Source organism: Octodon degus, unplaced genomic scaffold, assembly GCF_000260255.1.
Source record: "Octodon degus isolate 3935 unplaced genomic scaffold, OctDeg1.0 scaffold00080, whole genome shotgun sequence".
Taxonomy (NCBI): domain Eukaryota; kingdom Metazoa; phylum Chordata; class Mammalia; order Rodentia; family Octodontidae; genus Octodon; species Octodon degus.
This window is the reverse complement of record NW_004524656.1, coordinates 1,308,493-1,327,616: the sequence shown is the minus strand read 5'-3', so window position 1 is coordinate 1,327,616 and position 19,124 is coordinate 1,308,493. Positions and strand designations below refer to the sequence as shown.

The window sequence follows — 19,124 nt, the reverse complement described above, 5'->3', positions numbered from 1 at the left end:
AGAGGCCTGGAAAGACTACTCTCTGGGGGAGGAAGAGCAGGAGTTAGGGAGAAGCTTCTGCAAAGCTCTCTTGAAAGAATAGACAGAGAGGGGCCACGTTCCTGGCTTGGCTGTAAGTCTTAGTCCTAGACAGAGGAGGAGGTTCTAGGGGTAGCTGTTCCACTCTCGTTTAGCCAGGGTGAGTACTTCTACTCCCAGCCTGGCTCAGCATCTCTGTGCAGATCAAGAAGACCTGAGAGGGGACAATCAGAGCCATTGCTTTTCTCTCCTGCAGCCGCTGTGCCCCAAGGAGCTCTGGCACTTTGTCCACCAGTGTTACGGGAACGAGCTGGGTCTGACGAGCGACGATGAGGATTATGTGCCTCCAGATGATGACTTCAACACAATGGGGTGAGTGAGGCCAGCGAACTCCAGGCCAGGGGGCCGCTGAAGGTCTGGGAGGGAAGGTGGCATCTAGGCAGGCCCCGCCCCGAAGAGAGAGTGTGGGGACGCCTAGGACCTGCATGGCTTCAGAACAGAGGGCAGCATGGCTGGAGATGAGGTCAGGGAAGCCAAGTGGCACAGGCCTTGGCCAACCTGATGATGAGCTTGGAGCAGATCACAGATAAGACCTCACTTAGTATTTTAACAGGATTACTCTGCCCTGTGTTTGGAACACACTGAAGGGGGAACAAGGGCAGTAGAGAGACACGTTAAGAGGCTGCTGAATAATTTAGATAACTTAGGTGAGGGTGGTGGTGGTTTAGACCAGGAAGATAGCAGCAGAAATAGCAGTTAACTCATATATTTTCCTGAATATTTTTTGAAGGCTATGCTGATAGATCTGAAAAGAACCAAAGGTGGTACTCTGGATTTACCATCTGGAAGGATAGAATTGTCCCAAACTGAGATGGACAGCACTCTGTGCAGGACAATTGTGGGCAGAAGATTAGGAGGCTGATTTTAAGCAAGTGGAGACTGGGAAGACTCCAGTAGTCACTTTGGAATGAGTGTGGAGTTCATACAGACATCTGGGCTGGGGCCCAAAGCGTGGGAGCTACTCATCGATAGCTGTGAGGTTGGCTGAAACCTCCAAGTGACTCAATGAACACGAAAGGAAGTTCAAGGACTGGGGCTAGGGGGACACAGCAAGGGGAAGAAGCAGAGCAGAGGCCTGGAAAGACTACTGTCTGGGGGAGGAGGAGCAGGAGTTAGGGAGAAGAGAGCCACATGGATTGCATGGTGGAGGGGAAGGAGGATGGGATTGGTACTCACAGGCAAAGGATGCTTGGGAGTGAGGAGTAGGAAGAGGCTGGGTGATTGTGAGAAAGGCTGGAAGAACAGAAGGCAAGGAGAGAGCATGGAGTGTGTACTGAGGCCCTGGCTTGGTGACAGACATTGGTGTGGAACAGTGACAATAGTGGCATTACCTAACTTCTGTGAACACTTATATGACTGTCTCTAAAATGCATTGAGGGATTTCCCTAGATTTGTTGTACCTCCGGATAGTGTAGAAAGTAAAAGTCAGGTGCTGATGCCAATGGTGGCTGCAAAGGTGACAGTTGTTTGTTGAGGGAAGGCTGCAGTAGGACCCCGGTGTGTCCCCTAGAAGACCAGCGACTTTCATTATAAGGAGATTTTCCTCTTAGGTGGACAGTGCAAAGAAGTTTATTAGGATCCAGAGTTTGGGCAGTACCACCTAGCAAGTATGTAGATCCAGAGTTCCATTTTGCTCAGCATTTGGAAACTGAAATGTATGCTCAGATCCCAGATATTTGATTCAAATGACCAAGATGGGATGGATCGTCTGGGAGGAAATAGGGTCAGATGAATAATGGTCATATTTTTATTTATTTTTTAGGTAGGAGTAAATCTAAAGAGGGTACCTAGAAATTGTGAGTTTAGAACCAGAAATTTTCCATGGGTGGAGAAAGAGGTGGAAGTGAGAGGTCAGGAAAGCAATAAGGGACAGATTTCTTTTTTTTTCTTTTTCTTTTTTTTTTTTTTCCTTTCTTTCTTTCTTTCTTTTTCTTTTGCGGAACCGGAGATTGAACTCAGACCCTTGCGCTTGCCAGGGAAGTGCTTATTCCACTGAGCCATCTCCCTGGCCCCAAGGGACAGATTTCTGATTAGAGGAAGATTGTGTACAGGAGAGCAAAGCAAGCAAGTGAGCAGGCAAGAAAAGAGGAAGGAAGGAGGGAAGGAGAGAAGGAGAAGAGGAGGAAAGGAAAGGAATGGAAAGCCCGTAGTTTTGGATGAATGCACAGGTTCTTGGACTAGCTGACAGTTTTGACAACTGAGACTAACCTGGGCTTCTGGTGTCTTCTCCAGCTACTGTGAGGAGATCCCTGTAGAAGAGAATGAAGTGAATGATAGCTCGTCTAAAAGCAGCATAGAGACCAAGCCAGATGCCAGCCCACAGCTGCCCAAGAAATCCATCACCAACAGCACCCTGACCTCCACGGGAAGCAGTGAAGCCCCTGTCTCGGTACAAACAGTAAGCCCAGGGCGCTGCCCTGACCCAGCTTAGTGACCTCCGCAGGCACCCAGCCGGGGAGCAGAGAGAGGGGTGCGTGTTCTTTGTGGTCGGTGTATGGGAGGCACTGTCCTGGAATGCTTGACTTCGTATTCCCACGGTGTGATCACTCGGTCCAGAGCTGGACCCTTAATGCCTGGGTTCTGTGATGGGCTTAAGTTTCAGGAACATTAAGACTATGCCGCAGCTACTGCATGCATCTGGATCTTGCATGCAGTAGCTGTGGCGTAGTTCTTAAATCTTGCTCCAGATGAGTCTCTGGAGAAGAACTTTTCTAGGTCTTTTTTCTTTCTCCCCACTGCCTTAATCTGAAACCAGAGTATCTTAGTTCCTTTCCTTGTCAATAGGAAATAACACTCAACACCTACAGATTCAAAAAGGAGAGGATTCTTTTGGCTCACAGTTTGTGCAGGTTTCAGTCCACAGCCTGGTGGCTCTAAGGTGACAGCGTGGCAGAGAGAGGGCCATGGTGGAGTAGCATCTTGGTGTCCAGAGGTGTGAGGGAGGAGAACCAGAAAGGGAGGTGCACATGCCCTTCTGGGCCGGGCCCTCAGTGATTGCATCCAGGCCCCATCTCCCCGCAGCAAGTCCTAAGTCTCCATATTCGGATCATCTTCCTAAAGTCCTGCTTAGGAGTACTTGAGGGACACCTAGACATACACCATAACCAAAGGCATGCATGAATAGAAAACTGTAGAGCAGTTCGTTTTTTAAAAAATTCACAATGATTGTTATATTACAGAGAAATTCAATTTTTGTGCACCTATTTGATTATTATTTCCTGAGGGCCTTTTTGGCTTGTTTCTCTACTGTGCTGGACTTTATGGAGGCTACGAGAGTATTTAAGAGGAGCTCTATCCTTGGGAACATTCTTATTTATTTATTTATTTGGTACAGGGTCTTCTCACGCAGCTCGGACTTAAAGTGATCCTCCTGTCTTAGCCTCTCCAGTGCTGTGATTACAGGTGTGCACTAGCATGCCTATTCTTGGTGACTGGCGCATTGTGCCCAGAGTTTCAGGGCTAGGCACATGGCATGCAGTACTGGGGATCAAACCCAGGTCCTTGTGCTTACCAGGCAGGCGCTTAGACCTCTGAGCTATTTCTCCAGCCTGGACATTCTTATAGAGAAGGTAGAACCTTGATGAAGAAAGAGAGGTTATGGCTAGCAGATAGAAGGAGTGGGGTTTCACAGCAAAGGACTCTCAGAAATGGGAGTCTTGTGTGCAGGGGCTGAGGACAGGCCACTTGGCCATAGAGTGAGGACATCATTCAATGGCTAGTTCTCATTTCTTGTTTCTGAGGCTGTCTTTAAAATGCAAAGGACCATATTGATTGTTTTCCAGCACTGAAGGGGGAATGGATTCAGAAAAACACCTTCTATGACACCTTCTGAGTTTCATAGAAGAGGTGGTATTACCAAGAGGCAGGCTGATTTTTTTGTTTGTTTTGAGGCAGGGTCTCATTATGCAGTTCAGGCTGGCCTTGACCTCGCTTTGTGAGCCAAGGTTGGCCTGGAACTTGTAGTGATCCTCCTGCCTTAGCCTCCCAAATGCTGCAATTACAGGTAGCCACCACCGTGCCTAGCTGAGGCAGGCTTATGGTGTCATAGCCTGGTGGAGGTGTGGCCCAGGCAGGACCTGGACCTGGCAATGCCACCTCTGTCCACCTGTGGTCTCAATGTGCCAGTTGGCTGATTCCTGAACAGCTGTGCTAGGAATGTGCTCTTGCAAGGGCCCACATGCCAGCCTCCCTTTGGCAAGTAGATCCAACCAGCAGGCTCTGGGTAGGTGATGCCTCAATATCCCCTGCAGTTCGATGGCCTGCCTCTGGAGGAAGAGGTGCTGGAGGGCGATGGATCCTTGGAGAAGGAGCTTGCCATTGACAACATCATAGGCGAGAAGATAGAGATCATCCCGCCTGTGAACTCCCCTTCCTTGGACTTCAATGACAATGAGGACATTCCCACTGAGCTCAGTGACTCTTCAGACACCCACGATGAAGGTGAGCACTTGGATATGGGTCCAGAGCATCCTTTCCCCTCTCATTGTGAAGGCTTAAAACAAGTCTCTGGGTGAGGCTGGAGTCAGGACATAGGTTCCTGGTGGAGAGGTAGGTATCAGTGCTTGTTTAAAAAGGTACATTTGTGATTGGTATGCATCCCCTTTTCTAGTATACACTGCAAGACCCTTATCATTTTACGTTTGTCTCTCCTTGATCAATCAATACTACTTTGTCCTGCCATCTGCACTTGCCATAAAATGTACCCTCCTGTGGACACTGGCTTACCTCGTGTCTCTGTCCCTCTCAGACACACAGTACAGGCAGTGTTTCATGCCACCAGAAAAGGCATCTGTCAGCTGCTCTTTGGAGATGGATTTTAAGAGAAACTCCCTTAAGATGACTGTAAAATTTGTTAGTGACTCTAGCCTGGAATAGAGAGAAAGGGGTTCCTAAGTGAGATGGGCCTTGGAGACTCCCTTTCTGTCTACTAAAGTAGAGACTCCATCCTTCAGTCTTGCACAGTGTTACCTTCCGGGGCTCACTCAGGAACCTGCTGCTGCTTATATTCCATGGATGGAAACCAAAGTCTCAGTATTCATGAAAGTAGTTGGTGGTTTTCCCACTGAATTGGTGATTGGTTCTTTCTGGCGTGTAGGCATAGACACAACCATTTATTGAAGTCTCTCTTCGAGGACACCCATAGTGGATTTTAGCCCTTGGTTGGGTTGCCCACCCATCTAGGATCCAGGACTGGTACAAATAACTGCACCTTGGGTGCTGCCTGTTATCAGGATCGTTATTTACCTAAACTGAGACATGAACATCCGCCACTGTGTTTGTACAGTGCCCGATTTGTGCACTTACAGGCATTATCTCTGTATGACATACTTCTGGATCCTAGAGGAGCCAGAAATAGCCTCCTTCCTGTGTGAGGTGACATCCCAGCCCTTGCAAGTGGCAGTCATTCCATACTGTACAGCACTTGGAGCTTGGAAGGAGCACTAAGACCCAGCAGCTCCCCTGTGCCCTCAGACGCTTTCTCCTTTAGCAGAAAGAAAGTTCTGGAAATTATGGGTGAGATGCTCTGATTAGCAATGCTTCTCATGGTATCAGATTATTTTTGTGCCAGGCAGGTGTGGCAGCCCACACTATGTAGGATGCTTTGCTTTGGAAACCTCTGGACCTTGCTCCATGGGTCTTTCTCTCTGGCTCATTCTGATTTATATTCTTTTGCTGTAATAAAACTGTAACCAAAAGTTTTATTTCTAAGGAGTGGCATTGAAATTATGGGACTGGGGCTGGGGAGATGGCTCAGTGGAATAAGTACTTCCCTGGCAAGCACAAGGGCCTGAGTTCAATCCCCGGTTCCGCAAAAAATAAATAAATAATAAGTTATGGGACCTACAGGCTGTCTGAGATGGTTAAGAATTACAGCTCTTCGGGCCAGCCCAGTATTAGGTCATTCCAGATTAATTGGCAGCTCCTGGATGCACTTTGTGTCCTTTGAGGTGCAGGCAGCCTCAGCAACTAGTCATTTGTTTGAAGTTTAGGCAGCAATCAGCTTAATTCAGGAGATTTGAAAGTGTAGAAACAAATGTAGTCCTGTACCCCATAGTAATACTGGCTGCATGTACAAGAGCATTTGCATAAGATTGTAATGCCTAGTGATGTGGGAGCACCTTCGTTCATGTAAGTAGACTCAATGTTCACACCAAAGTGCAATCACCTAAGGATTCATTTCTTACTGCTTCTGTAATGCATTAAGCTGCAGTACATTCCCAAACTGTTTGTAAAGAATGAATGGACAGTGCCTGCTAGAGGAAATGGCCTGGATTTCCACTGCAGGAAAGTAAGTGAGAGAAGAAGAGTCATAAATGGTGGGGACCAGGAGCTCCAGCTACCCCAACCTTGGTCTGGGGGACCCCTGGCTACCAGGACATCAGTGCTCTGGAGCCTCCTGAACTCCTCCTTCACCACTGACTTCCTCTTCCCATCTTCTGTGCAGGGGAGGTGCAGGCCTTTTATGAGGATCTGAGTGGCCGGCAGTACATGAATGAGGTCTTTAACTTCAGCGTGGACAAACTCTACGACCTGCTGTTCACCACCTCGCCCTTCCTGCGGGACTTCATGGAGCAGCGGCGCTTCTCTGGTCTGTTCTTCAGGACTGGGCCCTTCCTGACTGTCTGCCCTTTCACCTTTCTCCTTCCTCTCCTCCTCTTCCCATGCAGTTTTTTCTTCCAGAGCACTTAGTGGTCCCGATGCCTTCTTTTCAGCCTTGCCTGGTGTGGGACTTTCTTGGCTATCTGTCCCTCTTTTCCCCTAGTGCAGCATCTTTATTCATGGCCTCTGTCACTGGCACCACAGGCTCAGCAGTGACCAAGACCTCCCTGGCCTCTGCCCTTACAGGGCTCACTGTCCAGTCCGGGCAGCAGCTCCCACTCACTGCAAGGTGCTGAAGGCATATGATGTCATCTCACTCAGTCCTCACAGCTGCCTGCAGGCAGGTCCTGGGGTGCCCAGCGCTGATGCCTCAGGAAGCTGAAACCCAGGGATTGAGCAGTGGGGTTGAGAAGGGACTGAGCGAAGCTTCGTCCTTAGGACCCATAGTCCTGACTTCTTCCCACACCCCAGTTCTCCACCAGCAGAGACACAGTGCTTGCCCAGCAGAACTAGAAAAAAACACTGGGGCAGCAGTGAGCCCATCTGCTGGGAGAGGACATAGTAAGGACAGGGGGAGGTCATCCCCTAGAGCAAAGAACTTTTTCCCAAGGGACCCAGGGCCCCTGCACAGTAACTCCAGTGTTGCCAGCACCCCCGTAGGTGGCCTCAGGACCTTCTGCCCTGGCCTGGGAGCAGTCAGCATTCTGGAGAGTCGTGTAGAATTTCGGCAATGCTACAATGAACCTCTTTCTGCTCTGACTCCCTCTCCTCCCACCCTCTTCTCCTGCACCCTGGGCTCCTATTGGCTTCCTGGGGTGGGGGCTGCTGTCTGTAGACAGCACAGAAAGAGAAGTTCGTTGGAAGGGGACACAGATGCAGGGCTTGGTGCTACTTCCTCTCCATCACACCATTGCTCCTGTCTGCCCTCAGATATCATCTTCCATCCGTGGAAGAAGGAGGAGAATGGAAACCAGAGCCGGGTGATTCTGTATACCATCACCCTTACCAATCCTCTGGCTCCCAAAACTGCCACCGTCAGGGAGACGCAGGTGAGCACAAAGCGGTCCAAGGTGGCTCAGAGTGGGCTGAGAAGTTCTGGTGTGAAGGACAGAGACGGAGTGGTCAGAAGATGTCTCTGGGTGCAAGAACCTTTCTATCTCCAGTGGTTGTGTGTCTTCCCTTCAGGAGTTCTGGGGTAGGGAGGGGGAATGCGGGCGGGTGCTTGCTTCGCTTCAGTTTCAGCCATTAGGCTTTCCCTCCCTCAGACCATGTACAAGGCGAGCCAGGAGAGTGAGTGCTATGTGATCGATGCGGAAGTTCTCACCCATGATGTGCCCTACCACGACTACTTCTACACTGTCAACCGTTACACACTCACCCGCGTGGCCCGCAACAAGAGTCGACTCAGGTGCGGGGTTTCGAGGGTTCAGGGCTTCATTTGGGGTCTTCCCGTTAATGTCCCTTTGCTCATGACAGAGAGGGAGCTTGGGAATTTGCCTGCAGATTCTCGATTCATCTTCTCACAAAAGCCTTCCGAGCTCTGCACTTCCCTGTCCTGACAGTTCATTCCTTTTCCTCCCTATGATGTGTTCCCATCACTGTTCTGCGCACCTCTTAGAAGGCCTTTATCACTCCTGTTCTTATTAGTTGTCTGTGATTTATTCAGTACTGTCTAGGTGGGTCCTCTAGATTCACTAGAACCTTTAGAATGACCACAGGAGGTAGATTTATCATTAGTTTTCAGATCAGTCACTGCACAGAGTCACACCCCAGCCAGTGCCGACCCTCAGTTCTTAGAAGTAGACAGAAGCTAGGCTCTCTCTCCCCCGCCATGCTGAGTGCGCTGTGCGTTCCCATTTGCCCTCCTGGCAGGAGTCCCCCCACCGCCACCCCAGCACGTTGTTGGGTGCTCTTGCCATGGAGCCTTTTCCCATCAGAGCCCACACAGTGTTGTGAGGGTGGACTTTCAGTTCTTGATGCCAGTGCACAGTCATGGGAAGGAAGCAGTGCGGACCCCAATGTTTTCAGAAGCCTGCGGTCTAACTGGGAACTCAAGGCACATACCCACTTGAAGACCATCACATCGTTTGTCTGTATTATAGGCCGAGTTCTTCCCACTGTAAGGAGCAAGAAACGCACTTATGTAATTCAAATAAAGTAGAAGTTAAGTGAAGAGTTACACAGAGCTCTTGTAGCTGTCAAGAGGAGCTTAATACCTGAACCTGAGGAAGAGCCGGCCTCTTTCTCATCCTCTTAGTGTTTGTTTGTGTTTCCTTGGGAGTGAGCGCTTTGTACTGCTTCCTGATCCTCATAACCTTCCCTTCCCTCATGCTTCTCTTCCTCCTTCCTTCTTGTTTTCGCTCTCTCCTCTCACATCCCTCATTTGCCTCCCCACCCCCACTGTGCTTATGTTTCTTGACTCCATACTCCTTCAAAGGATCTTCCCAGTGAGCGTCTCCCTGTGCAGGTCACTCAAACTAGCTGGTGGACCTTGGCTAGAACTCCACAGGGATGTGCCATCTCCAGCCACTGAACAGGTGTTGGGTATGAAGCCAGGTGGCTTGGAGTGTGGGTTTTCCCCCATCGGGCCTCAGAAGAGGTAGCATCCCTGAGGATGGGCCAGGCAGGGCAGACAGCCTTGTGCACAGGGAGCATGAGCCGGAAGGGCCTCTTGGTGCACACACACTCACCTGAGGAGGAAGCAAAGAGCACAGCTGCTATACAGGTAGGGAGGAAGCCCACACTGCAAGAGGTAGGACAGCATAGGCCTAGTGGCGGGAGAATGTGTGGGGGAAAGGCAGGGCTGTCAGGCTCTGTGTGCAGCAGAGAGGCAGAAGCCAGGCCTGGGACAGGGGATATTCTTCCAAGTGAGAGTGATGAGACCCCAGAGATTGACTGGGATGTAAAGGGCTCCACTGCAAGGCCGAGCCTTTTCTTGTCTATATGGTGAGCAGCCTGACACCATCAGGGGCCCCTGGGTAGAGGCAGTGTGGGATTGTGAAAGAATCCTAGGCTTGGCGTCAGAAGCCCTTGTTAGCCTCTGGCCTGCCCAAATATTCAGAACCTTTGTCTTCCCCACTATAAAATGAGAACAAAGCTAGCTGCCTCCTCTGGTCAGGGAGAGAAGATGATATGACAGAGGTGAAAGGAATTTTGGACGTCCCAAATCCAATCCAAACACAAGACTGCCTTGGAGATAAATGTGAACTTCCTGTTTCCCAGCAGTGGTGGGTCTGCTAGGAAATAATGGCCTTTTTTTCCGGCTCGTTCTTTAGGGTCTCCACCGAGCTGCGCTATCGGAAACAGCCCTGGGGGTTAGTGAAAACGTTCATTGAGAAGAACTTCTGGAGCGGGCTGGAGGACTACTTCCGCCATTTAGGTGAGTGCCAAAGTCATTTACGGCCCATTCAGCTGCAGAATCAGTGTAGCCTGTATAGCTGTCATGCAGGGGTGTGCGGGAAGGACCAGAAAGGGAGAGACAGAGACAAGGAAGTGACTTGGTAGGGTCCCTAAGTCTGCCCCCAAAGTGGACGATTTAATGTGTATGTGGATCTATGCATTTTTCAAAAGACTGTCTACAGCCTTATGAGATAATTAAGGTGTGTGTGTGACACCCACCCCGTGAACCTTTAATGATACTTGTGACAGTGCTAATTTTTTGAGAGGTATCTATCTGTGTTTCACTTGTGAATGCATCTATTTAGAGAGCATGTGAATCCTCAAATCTGTGTCTGTATCTAATACAGATGTGCAGGTACTGGAACACATGACTATACAATTTTGACCCCCAGAGGAGGGGTTAAAGTAGGGCTCCAGAATGACTTCCTATAAGGGTCATCTACCCAGCCGGCCAGCTTCTGAGAGTACAGAACAGAAAAATTGTTCCTGTAGAACTGCCAGAGGCCATGCTTTGGGTGGAAGGTATGGGAAGGTGGCCCCCCTTGTGACCCTTTGTCTCTGACAGAGAGTGAGCTCACCAAGACGGAGAGCACGTACCTGGCTGAGATGCACCGGCAGTCTCCCAAGGAGAAGGCCAGCAAGCCTCCCACGGTGCGGAGGAGAAAGCGGCCCCATGCCCACCTGCGGGTGCCTCACCTGGAGGAGGTGATGAGCCCGGTCACCACCCCCACCGATGAAGATGTGGGCCACCGAATCAAACACGTGGCAGGTGTGTTCCAGGTGGAGATGGGGGTATGGATTGGGGCTGTGGTCTGCCTGGAGTCGTGTGCCCCGTGCCGGGGAATACGTAACTTACTAAACATGACATTCCTGGCCTTCTGTCTATTTCCCTTTGCCCTTTAAGTTCCTCAGCTGTTTCTGAGCCTGTACATATTTTGCTTAACCAAAATTTCTTTGGGTTTCTGTTGCCTAAGCTCTGTGCTACCTGCGCCATCTCCTGTACACAGCATCCATGTTCTAGGGAAGTGACGCTAAGGTGAAGCTAAAACTCACATCCCAGCGATTAATCTATAACCCAAAGATCAGGGAGTCTGAAGCAACGCCTGGTTCCTTGGCCACCATGAGCCCAGGAGGGGTCTTTCTTCTTCTTCCCACCCAGCCACATCCAGCCATGAAATTCTGGGGCTGGGAGGGGCCTAGAGGTTGGCAAATCCCTACCTTACAAACTGTCACCTGCACAGTGCTCATGGGGACAGGGAGGAGGCGGATGAAGGGGCGGGTCCACAGGCCTCTGTGTCCTGCCTCCTGGCTCCACCAGAGCACCCCCGTTAATTCCCCGTGCAGTGTCTGACTCCTGTTGCGTTTAAGCAAACTGATTCTCAGAGAGGTTTTGTGACTCGCTGCACATTATGTGGCTGCCTCTAGTCCTAGCCCTGGAATCCTTCCCCTTCAGCGAAGCTCGCTGTCCTCTACCTGTACACTCTAGCTGCTCAGGTCTGTTGAGTTGCTCATTTGTTCCCTGATTACCTGAGTCTGCCAAGACCTTTCTGCTTGGGGTTTGTCTGCTCCTGTAGCAGGGCCGGGAGGGGTGACCATAGCGTTGCTGCTTGAGCAGCGTCGGCAGTTAGTGCGCTTTCGGGCCATGCCAGTGACGTGCTTATTCCCCCAGCAGGTTCCACACAGACGAGGCATATCCCTGAGGACACTCCGAACGGTTTCCACCTGCAGAGTGTGTCCAGGCTGCTGCTGGTTATCAGCTGTGTGTAAGGAACTCTGGTCTCTCAGTCCACCCCCACCGCAATACCTTCCCTTTCCTGTCTGGTGCAGGAAAATCGTTCCCCAAACCTCGAAGTATGCGGGAGAGCTCCTTTACATGCCTCTCTCCATTTCTTTGTTTTGTTTTCCTTTGGTTTGGTTTTTGGTCCACTATTTCTGTCTGAATCCATTGCTGTCTGTCATTTCTTACCTCTTCTTTTCTCTGTTTCATTTAGGATTCATGGTATTGCTGGCTTTGAGGGAAAAAAAAATGCTGTACACATCCACACCCTTTAGGAACTCAATATCAGCTGGCTGAGACCCAAAGGATGTTCACAATTCCTACACAGTAGGGTAGATACCATTAACACAGAGATACCACAGAGCATTTTAGGAGTCTTCATGTGCAGTAGACACATTGGGTATTTGTTCAGAGCCAGGTCCTAAAACCATGAATACTTGGAGCCCAACTCGGGCAGGGTCACTAGATAACACTGATGACTTCAGGACAGGACATGTAGACCCTTTTAATGATATATGTCACTCTACAGCATTATAAAACCATAGACTCAATAATTTGCATAAAACATTGCCAAGCTATTACCAGAGAAGTTGAAAGAAGTGAAGATGTAGGATAGGAGGTCACAGCTAGTTCTCTGATGTAGAAGTCCATGCCAGTGTTTGCCCACAGCTTTTGTAAACCATATTGAGTAGGCAGCAGCTAGGACAGCTAAGAACAGCTCCTCCACTTGGTTCCACCCACTGCCTGACATGCCACCCTTCCTTGGATGGGGCTGGCATAGGTGACTGGCAGGCACAGTAGCTGCCCAGATTCGGACTCCCTGCTGCATAGCAGGCATCAGGCTTTCTCCACTTGGGCCCTATTTTAGCTCTGTAGCCTCCCTGAAGCTTTTGCATAGAGGCAGAGCCAGGGCCTTACCCTCTGGAAACCCTGGAGGAAGCCTACAAGTGACACAGTCAGACTTACGTTATGACAGTATTGCAGATGGATTGGAGGAAGAAAGACTGGGTGCAGGGAGGGCCATCAGAGCCAAGTGCAGTGGGCCCGGTGGGGGTGGCTTTCAGGCTGAGGGAGGGAATGGAACTGGGAGGTCCCAGAAGGGGAAGACTCATGAGCCATTATTGATTATGCCACAGAGGAAGCTGAGCTTCTGGTCTGAGGTCCTTGGGCACTTGTCATTAACAGAAACGTGGGCTTTGGTGGGAAGCTGTGAGAGGTGACACCATCCGCCCTGGGAGTGCCTGAGATGCTGCGGGTTGGGCAGGGGGAGGTGACAGGAATTTGTTGCTGTGGACCTGTCACTTAGAAGCCAGGCTAATCATTCACAGTGCTGCAGCCATGGTGTGAATGGACTAGCATACAGCGTGACGGGTGAGGCCACGAGGACCCTGGGGACTCCTTAGAGGAGAAAATCCTCAGGGGAACGAGAGAAATCTTACTAACTTTAGTTGAAGCGTCAGCTAAAAGGAGGTTCAAATTTTTGCTTACTACAGCATTAGAAATCAAGATATTACAGTATTACAACATTAATTAGTACAAAGACAGCTATAAAATCAGCAAGACTTACATTGTGTAACAGCAATTCGATGTGATTCATGGTATTGTTATGTTACAACTGTATCTGGCATTGGATTTTGGTCAGTTCTGTGTTGAAGCTCTCTGTATTTTGACTTAAGAGAATTTTGAAGCACAGTGTCGGCCAAGCTTGAGGCTTTGTGAGTTGAGGCTAAGCAAGCCTTCCAGCTCAGCCCAGGAGACCCAGGCTGTGCCAGCAGTGGGCACCACACGGTTTGGCCAGTGTCTAGCAGCCTCTTACCACCATCCACCTGCAGGGTGGTGACTCAACCTCCCACCTCTCTTTTCTGTCTGACTCTTCTGTCACAGCACCCAGGGGTGTCCTTGGCCCTTTCCCAGCACAGGCAGGGTTGTGAACATGAACCCAGATGCCAGCACCATGTGCCAAACAGGTGGGCACTCAGATAATCCGCTGCATGGGGATATGGCTCAGGACAGTATCACTGAAACTGAACACAAACTTCAGGGATGTGCACAGGGAGAACACAGAGAAGTCCCAGAGGTTTGCACCTGCCGGCTGAAGCAAGACTTCCTTCCACAGAACCAGAAATATGAACCAAAAATCCATTCTCATGCATACAGCGTGAAAAGTCTAAGGCTCAGCAAAACCTGTCTTCCCCTCAACTTGTCTCCTCTTCTTCCACCTGTTTGTGTCACCTCCCTGCTTCCAGCATCTTCTTCCTTCCTCTGTGTCTCTCTCCTTCCTCTGTGTCTCTCTCCCTCTGCTCTGTGGCTGCCCTGCTCTGCACTAGAGTGTTTCACATCTGTCCTTCCTCATCTGCAGACCAACCTCAGTAGGGGAGGGGCTCTGTCCTTACAGAGAAGACTGGGCTTCAGAGGAGCTAGGAAACTTGATCAGAAGTTAAGAAATGAAGCTGCGAGCCCCGCTTTGTGGCAGTGCTGTGCCTGTGGGCCCCCTCTTTGCCCTCATTTTATGTCTCCATCCCCGACCTCCTCTGTATCCTGCATACCCCATGGGGCCCTCCAGCCCCTGATCCCTCCTTGTTCTTCCACCTCCAGTCCACTGTGACTCAGGCTCTGGGCAGCCTTGGCTGGTCCTTCTGACCCCTGTTAGACAGAGGCAGGGGCAGGCTCAGGGAGGGGCCTGCCTAGCTTAGGGGAGTTCTGCCAACACCTGTGCAGCCGGTGCCAGCAGAGCTGGGCATCCCACCGCGTCTTCCCCTCTGGCATCGAGTTGCCCAGAAATCTCCATGAAACCCCAAGAGTTAATCCACTTTACCTCCTCTCGCTCCTTCCTTGCTAGGTGTCCTCATTCCTGAGGCCTTCGCTGTTAGTATTTCCTCCATGTGCCCTTGCTCCGTGGCTCAGTTTAAGTACAATTCCCCCTCTCCTGTGTGCCTGTTTCTAACCTCTGCCTCCTCCCCATTTTCTTCCTTGCTCCCATTAGGATCTGTTTCAGGTACTGGCTCTGACTCCCACCCCGTCACTTTTCCTCTCCTCTTCCCTCCTCTGCTCCAGCACCTGGCTTTCAGGGGTCCTTGTGTCTCGTTGCCTTCGCCCACACTGCTCTCCATGGCTCTCATGCTGTGTCCTCGGCCCCTTGGGGAGATGAGGCTGCTTTTCTCTCTGCCCTTCCGTTCCTCCCTTCAGCTCACTCATTCCCTCCTGCCATGCTTCCTACGGCCCCATGGGCAGGCACAGCAGCCTGTGGGGTGGGGAGATCGCTGACTCAGGTTCCAGCTCATCGCTGTTGCATTTTCCTGCCTCTCCTAGTCTGGTGCTGCTGGTCATCCTTAACATGATGCTCTTCTACAAGCTCTGGATGTTGGAGTACACCACCCAAACCCTCACTGCCTGGCAGGGTCTGAGGCTCCAAGAAAGGTAATCCTGGCCACACCCCTGTACTTGTATCACATCCTCCTATACCCCACCAAGTGCTGAGACCTGGCTTCTGCCTCCCCTGGGACTGCCCTGCCTCCCTTCCCCGGGGACAGCCCTTCGCATGAGCTCTTAGGCAAGCCCCTAAACTCTGTCCCTATAGTTTTCGTCCACTTCTGATTTGGGGGTGGGAGTCCCAGGGGCAGTGGGTAGAGGGCAAATCACTCTGATGTGACTCTCTGTCCTTTAGGGGTCTGGGAGCACAGGACAGTCTGCTGAGCATAACTCCAGCTGCTGGGGTGCCCCTTCTTCTGCCCCACAGGTTACCCCAGTCTCAGACAGAATGGGCCCAGCTCTTAGAGTCCCAACAAAAGTACCACGATACCGAGCTCCAGAAGTGGAGGGAGATCATCAAGTCCTCAGTGATGCTGCTCGACCAGGTGGGCTGCCCCGACCTCTCAGCCCCCCTAGTTCTGAGGAGCCAGAGCTCCCCTTGCACTCGGGGAAAAGCTGGTCTCTGTCACCACCCTCTCCTGAAGGGCTCCTTCCACACATTCTTCTCCCGCACTATCCTTTGCTCTGATTTTAAAGTCACTTTTTGAATGGGCAGATAGAAACATGGGTGCACTCCCTAAGACAATGACAGTACATAGGGTTTGCAGCAGAAAGGCTGTAGATTAGATGAAATAAAAAATAAGATCCCTCCCTCCCTCCCTCCCTCTTGTAGTCACCCTCAAAGGCAACTCACTGGCTAGATGACTATATCTTTGTTTTATAGTACAGTTTCCTATTTCTTCTAAAAGCCATATTTAAAACAAATAGCCCTGGGTATAAATCCGTAATTAGCTCAGTTTCCTTGAGGAAGAGAGCTTTCTTTTTTCCTCTAGAAAAATGGGATGTTCTACTTAAAAAAGAACTCCATATGGCCATGAAAAATTCCTTTCCTTTGCAAAAGAATTGAGAGTTCCAGACTTTACCCCCAAATTAGGGTTACCTATTTGAGGAGAGGGGCGTTGTATCAGTTTTCCGCCTTGTGATCACAGCCTAATGGGACAAGAGGCAGCACTGAAGGCGTCATCATTTGGTTTTTACCTGCAAATTAGAGTCTAATGTAAGTCAAGAGACCAGGTATCATGTTTGGTTTTGGAGCTACTTTTAAGGGGAGCATTTTGTTTATTTGCTTTTTTGAGATAGAGTCTCTTTATTGTCCAAACTGGCCTTGAATTCACCATGTAGCCCAGGCCAGCCTCAACTCATACCAGTCCTGCTGTTTCAAGTGCTGGCAGTATAGGCGTGCACCACCATGCCTGGCCTAAGGAGGGCTGGTTTGCAATCCGAAGAAGGGAAACCACACAGCAGAGTTTGAATGTGCCCTCATAGTAAGACAGTTGATGAGATGGGGTTCCATCCCTGGTGTGCAGTGCTGGCCCCGCCCCACGTTGTGCTGAGCCAGTGATTGAGACTGGGCGTGGTGGTGCGGGCCTGTGATCCCAGTGCTTGGGAGGCTGCAAAACAGCAGGATCAATCTGAGTTCAATTTGTGTAGTGAGACCCTGAACTAAATACAGCAAACAAGCAAACAAACAAACCTATAAAGAAGGTTGATGGGAAAGGGGACCTGGGGCAAAGCAAAAGGGTGGTTCCAGACAACGAGGCCAACTGTCTAGAGGGCTGAGTCAGGGCTAGAAATTAAATTAAAATTTAAGCCAGCCAGTATGAATAGATGCCTTGTGGTTAGAGCTGTGCAGCCGTAAATCAGGCCGCTTTGGAAGACTGAGAATCTCACATCAAAAGTATTCAAGAATCATAAGAAATTTGCAAATTGAAGGAAGGGCACTTTGGGCTGATACCCCAGAATCCTTTCTGGCTCTAGCATCATGTGTCAAAGTGGGTCCCCTCACTAGGGCCCTGGTCCCTCACTAGGGCTCTGCCCTTCAAGAGTTTGAAGATGTTTCGATTAATTCCCTTTAAAAATAAGTTTTAAAAGAGCAATGAAAAGGCATATGGGAAACCTGGAGAGAGACTAGATTAGATGTCCTGAGAATCCTTTATAGGAAATGTCTTCTGTTATAACAGTGGCTTAGAGGCAGAACTTAAGTGTGCTATGATATGTTGGGCCATTTTTTGATTCTCTAACTGAAACTGTTCCATTTAGACTGCATTCCATGGCCTAAAAATGTGAAGTCACTGAGGGTCCCAGTGAGAAGCTGCACAGATGTCTGTGTGGCGATCTTGGCTGTTAGGGTGTCTCAGTCTTTACACACAGAACGAAGACTGCAGCTCAGAGCATTTAGGGACGAGAGGCCAGGAGGGAGAAGACTGAGGGCCAGAGAGAGTCAGGAGTTGCCCTGGGTCTTTACAGATGGGTAGGTATGAATGAGCCTCGGTGAAGGTTCCCAGGCTGAGAAAAGCAGGTGACAAATGCATAAAGCCAGGCAGGCAGCGTATTGAGGACCAAAGGGAAAGCAGACCGGTTTTATGGGTCAAGTAAGTGCAGTCTCTGTGGTTCCTTATGGCACCTGAATGGGTAGAGTTCTGAATTACTCACACCAGGGTCCCAAGTCACCACGACTCAGTGAGCCGTCCCTGAGTCACTTCAGGTGCTGGCTTTGCTGTCCCTGTCCTCCCGAGGCTGTGCCCCCTGGAGCCACCCTGGCATCCTTTTGCTCACTGGCATGGTTGCAACCTGCCACGGCGGCAGGGGTAGCAGGTGCCACTGTGCCGAGATGCCCACTGAGAGCACAACCTGGGCCTGGGGTGGGGCTCCGTGTCTTACAGATGAAAGACTCGCTCATAAATCTTCAGAATGGCATCAGGTCCCGTGACTACACGTCGGAAAGTGATGAGAAGCGGAGCCGGTATCACTGACAAGGCGGGAACAGAGGAGGCTGCAGGAGGCTGGTGCAATACATGTACATAGACCCTATAAATATATATATAAATATATATAGAGAATATAAATATATATATTATATACAGATTTTAAAAAGAGATAATGCCTACATACCAGGGAGAAGGAGCGGGACCTCCCGCCCCTGTGCCAGCCGGAGCAGCGTTTCCTCTCGGTGGAGGGCCTGAGGAGGGCAGGGAGCAGCTCTCGGCACTGACACCCCTGCCCCTCCTCCTCCTCCTCCTCCTCCTCCTCCCATCCTCTGCTCCTCACCCCTCCCTTGCTGGCCTTTCTTGGCTCCTAGACCAGAAATGTTGCTGAGCCAAAGCTTTGCCTGGGAAGACCCTCAGGTCTTGGAGGACGTCTCATGGGGGCATTGCTTAAGGTGCTGCATTCCTTAATCTCCTTGCAGTTTGTTTCCATAATAAAGCAGAATCTGTTCTTCCCTACCTGAGCTTCCCCAGGGTTCTCTGGGACACAAAGCAAGAGCCCAATCTCAGCTCCCCCCTAGGAAGCCACTGATAAGGACTTCACTGTGCCAAGAGCCAGGCGGGGAGGGCTGGAGGAGCTAGTGAGGTGGCTTGGTGCGCTTGGGCTGTGGGGTGGACCTGCAGGCTCCGCTTGTGTTCTGAAAGGTTTCCCCTTGGTCACCCTGCACCTTGCTCTGACATGGGTAGGACGTGGACCCAATAAGGGCTGGGGATTTCTAACTTGCCCACACCCTTTCTCTCTGGTCTTCACTCAGGCTGGATCTGGGTGAAGTGTCACTTTTTAGTGCCTAAAGTCCTATTATTTCTCTGTGCCCTAAGAGCACATTGTTTATTAGACAGGATGGAGCATTTTTGACCTTTTAAACCCCTTTTTGTGGTTATGAACAAGTCAGATCTGTGGCTCTAATTCCTTCAGCTTAAGCTATGAGTGAGTTTGATTTCCAGGATGAATCAGGGTGTCTTAGGCCCTGCAGGGT

The 19,124-nt window shown here is 50.4% G+C and overlaps 1 protein-coding gene across 15 annotated transcripts in view; it reads left to right on the top strand.

Moving 5' to 3' along the window:
- The window catches only part of Gramd1b (GRAM domain containing 1B), a 186,050-nt gene that overhangs the window by 162,893 nt on the left and 4,033 nt on the right, over positions 1–19,124 (top strand). For 8 of the 15 annotated variants that reach the window (XM_023721048.1, XM_023721055.1, XM_023721061.1 and 5 more), the window contains 11 exons: positions 275–390; positions 2,311–2,467; positions 4,329–4,518; positions 6,524–6,667; positions 7,609–7,727; positions 7,944–8,086; positions 9,954–10,057; positions 10,643–10,846; positions 11,747–11,840; positions 15,164–15,271; positions 15,519–15,708. In XM_023721048.1, coding sequence (XP_023576816.1) covers positions 275–390; positions 2,311–2,467; positions 4,329–4,518; positions 6,524–6,667; positions 7,609–7,727; positions 7,944–8,086; positions 9,954–10,057; positions 10,643–10,846; positions 11,747–11,840; positions 15,164–15,271; positions 15,519–15,708 — 1,569 coding nt within the window. Of the gene's footprint in view, positions 1–274; positions 391–2,310; positions 2,468–4,328; positions 4,519–6,523; positions 6,668–7,608; positions 7,728–7,943; positions 8,087–9,953; positions 10,058–10,642; positions 10,847–11,746; positions 11,841–15,163; positions 15,272–15,518; positions 15,709–18,045; positions 19,119–19,124 lie in introns of those variants that run through there. The other 7 variants (XM_004636390.2, XM_023721062.1, XM_023721051.1 and 4 more) reach the window with 6 other exon arrangements.